The 4,010-nt window shown below is 28.0% G+C and overlaps 1 protein-coding gene across 1 annotated transcript in view; it reads right to left on the minus strand.

The window, feature by feature from the left end:
• LOC106468033 (probable pyruvate dehydrogenase E1 component subunit alpha, mitochondrial) overlaps positions 1-3,099 on the minus strand; it is a 21,564-nt gene extending 18,465 nt beyond the window's left edge. Inside the window, 2 exon segments of the mRNA XM_013928431.2 lie at positions 1,649-1,714; positions 2,946-3,099. Coding sequence (XP_013783885.1) covers positions 1,649-1,714; positions 2,946-2,996 — 117 coding nt within the window. The 5' untranslated portion in view covers positions 2,997-3,099.
• Between the last annotated feature and the right edge of the window lie 911 nt (positions 3,100-4,010).

A 4,010-nucleotide genomic window follows, 5' to 3' on the forward strand; every position in this document is an offset into this window, starting at 1 on the left:
ATTTATACATGTACCAGTTTAAAAAAAGTGTCCTACTTTTTTTTTTTTATATTTTGAGGATAAATTACTGGAAAAACCTTACTGCAAAGATTTAGGAATGCACATCTCAACTGACTTAACACGAATAAAACAATGCCATGTAGTTGTAAACAAAGCTTACCAAAGACGCAAGCAATTTTCCAAAACTTTTGCATGAAAGCATACGAGATTTTGTATTTTTATGTATGAAACTTACATTTGTCAGTTTAATACATCACTTTCGTCTCCTCATCTTGTTAAAGATATATGGTGGTTATGATATATTTTTATTTGATGCGTATTTAAATAAAAATTATACATATTACTACTGTTTATGACTAACAAAGCACAACATTTCAAGTGTTTATTTTACACCGACAAGAAAATAACTGCTTGTTATTCACATTTCTGAGGTTACATAACCGGTTGACCTTGGAATATTTACAGGTGCTCTGCACCAACAAATCAGACAGTGAATCAACTTTTTCTGTGGTAAAAAGGGTGAAGTCAAAGATATAGGTCGCAGATATTGGACGAAAATTTGGAGGTGGAGTTGAGATGTAGTCTAACAGATATTTTGCCTGATTTCCCTGCACTACTTAAGGAAAAGATAAGCCAGATTTTTCATTAATTCTATCAATGAATAATTGAAAACATTAAAAAGACTGTTTACATCTTTTACAATTTTTAACATATAAACTAAACCACCTTTAGTTTTTTTCCACACTTCAGTAAAACTATGCAACAGTTTTAACATATAAACTAAATCACCTTCAGTATTTTCACACTTCAGTAAAACTATGCAACAATTTTAACATATAAACTAAATCACCTTCAGTATTTTCACACTTCAGTAAAACTATGCAACAGTTTTTAACATATAAACTAAATCACCTTCAGTATTTTCACACTTCAGTAAAACTATGCAACAGTTTTTAACATATAAACTAAACCACCTTTAGTTTTTCCACACTTCAGTAAAACTATGCAATAGTTTTAACATATAAACTAAATCGCCTTTAATTTTTTCACACTTCAGTAAAACTATGCAATAGTTTTTAACATATAAACTAAACCACCTTTAGTTTTTTCCACACTTCAGTAAAACTATGCAATAGTTTTTAACATATAAACTAAACCACCTTTAGTTTTTTCCACACTTCAGTAAAACTATGCAATAGTTTTTAACATATAAACTAAACCACCTTTAGTTTTTTCCACACTTCAGTAAAACTATGCAATAGTTTTAACATATAAACTAAATCGCCTTTAATTTTTTCACACTTCAGTAAAACTATGCAACAATTTTTAACATATAAAGTGTAAACAAGTTATAATGATTGGTTTTGTGTTGATTAAAAACAAAATTTCCATTTATATGCACTTTTCATATTCATATTCTCTATAACAGTTTCATTCTGCTAAAATAATAAGACACTTCTTTAAAAAAAATTTTTTCACACAAAACAACAAAGTACAAGTGATCAGTGGAAATCTTAAAAGTAATCTAAATATGAAATAAAAAAAAGGTAAAGATACCAAACCAGGCTTTTATTTCTTCACCTGATCACCACTGTACATTAACATAACTGATGCAGGTATGCAACATAATATTTCTAATTCACTTTACCTTTGTCTGAAAAGTAGTTTCAGTCACTGTCCCATAACATCTTGCCATTAAACCAGAGAAACTTCCCTAGAATATAAGTTAATAAACAACAATTTACAAATAAACATACACAAAAACCATGTAAAAACAAACTGCCAGCCAATGAATTCAGAATGGTAAAATTAATAACACATTTACAAGCAAACTAATAATGTAATTTTTCAATTTATCACATAATACATATCAATTGGTAGCAACACTGGATTTGCTTCACTGTTACACTATTAAACTGACCTTCTTCTGAGGGTTGGTTTACTTGCAGTATCTACAGTCTTTCATGTACAGGAATTAACATCCGTATATTACTTGGATATAGTGAATTAAATAGAGCTAATATATATTTAATTTCTTTGTGCTGGCTCATGCACTTTTCATTTGCTTCTGTGGTTTTAAATTAATGGCACCTTAAATTATGTCATACACCCTATACGAGATCATATGTTATATTGCATACACAATTTTAAGTGTAACAGGTTACGTATAGTTTTTCAAATAGCTGCTTAACAACTAAGACCTTACCCATACCTCTCAACTTAAGTAATACATCATATTTTTATTATTTAAAAAAATAAACCACAAAATTATAAATATAATAACGAACTTTGAATTTAAACCAAAAAAAGCATTGTTGATTAAAAATTAAAGGCTATGAATCTTACAATTATTTTTAATAAAACGTTCATATAATCTAACAACTTTCATTTCATTTCTCTCCCTCTATAATAATATAAACAATATTAAAAATAAGGCTACCAAACAAACTTGACGGGTTTTGTTTTGTTTTCATTATTTTTGTCCTTTAATTTTAAAATATCTCAAGTCTTTAGGAAGAACATTTACTAGTTTTCAGGCAACAAGGTTTTAAGTGAGTTTTATAAATAATCTATTAAGCGTGAACAACCCAGTATTAAACTAGTAGTACTAGTAATTAATTAAGACTATGAGTATGACTACTAATACCAATAGTATTTAATAGCAGCTAAAACTGACATCAGTAATAAAATAATTTATGTGACCTAGTATTGCTAGTCTTCAAATAGGCATGTCAGATTCGAGGATCTCGGACCAAGAACTAAAAATAAAAAGGTTAGTAGTAATATAATATATTTATAACTATAGTATAAAAAGTATAAATAATTGTAAAATTAAAAGTATAAGTTATAACTTAAGTTATAAATATAAGACTAAGAGTTATACTATAACTTATAGCAGATTACGTATTCTTTTAGCTTAAGTTGAAGAAAAAAATTTTACATACTCTGTAAAAGCTTGAAGGTTTGCATAAACATCTTAATGTTTTGTTGAACATTTTGGTAATTAATTTAAAATTTCAAGTTTTAACCACTATAAACCAACAACACACTCGTAAGTCGACCCTGTACCTATTTGACCCCAGCTATCCGTACAAGTTTTATCGTCTTAATAATTGCGAGCAATATTTGTAGAGGGCGAGCATTGCTTTCGAAATTAAACAATTATAAATTTTTACAATTAATAATTTGCAATAATTATAACAAAATCGCATATATCCCATAGGTCAATAAATCTTTGCTAATTAATTTATTTAATTATTAAATAAATGACATCAACATTTAAAATCATTTTTTATATTTGTTATAAAGAAGAAAGCTTATATGTTATATAAGACGTAAAAACTACTCAGAAGTTATCAAGTAATTTGTTTTAAAGTTACACTTTGGGATATATGTAGTATAGCCATTACAAATATAGAACCCCGAATTTTAGTCTAATAAGCATCCAAGCTTACCACTGGTGAACATAAATCCGTAATCTTTATAACAGAGCTTTGGTATTATAAATAATGTTGAGTTTAATCATTATAAAGTCAAATCTATTTACCTTTTTAGTCAGCTTTTTCTAACTATTTATTGACTGTTGACTGAGGTTAGTGTTTTTAAGCGCAAAGTTACACAATTAGCAATCTGCGCTCTGTCCGCTCCGGCTATTGAATATGTCAGAAATACTGGAGATAAAGTTGTTATTAATAATATTTTAGAGATTAATATTTGTGTTGCTCTGAAAAGAAAAAAACAATAGAATCTAATGATTTTAGAAAAAGCTATAATACTAGGCTAATTTTTAAGGGCTTTTAATAAGTCTTCGATTTCACTACACAAGAATAGGTTGGTTATTTCGTTATAAGAATTTGTGAGAAAAAATAAGAAATAATGAAATAATAATAAACAGTTTATCAGCTATATCCATAGCCGATGAGGCCTTTCGCTCCATTACAGGTATCACCAGGCTGGCGTATGGCAGAGTAGTGGTTTAGGCCCTGTTTATACTATCAGTTACTTAAACA

This window comes from Limulus polyphemus, unplaced genomic scaffold (assembly GCF_000517525.1).
Source record: "Limulus polyphemus unplaced genomic scaffold, Limulus_polyphemus-2.1.2 Scaffold2843, whole genome shotgun sequence".
Taxonomy (NCBI): Eukaryota; Metazoa; Arthropoda; class Merostomata; order Xiphosura; family Limulidae; genus Limulus; species Limulus polyphemus.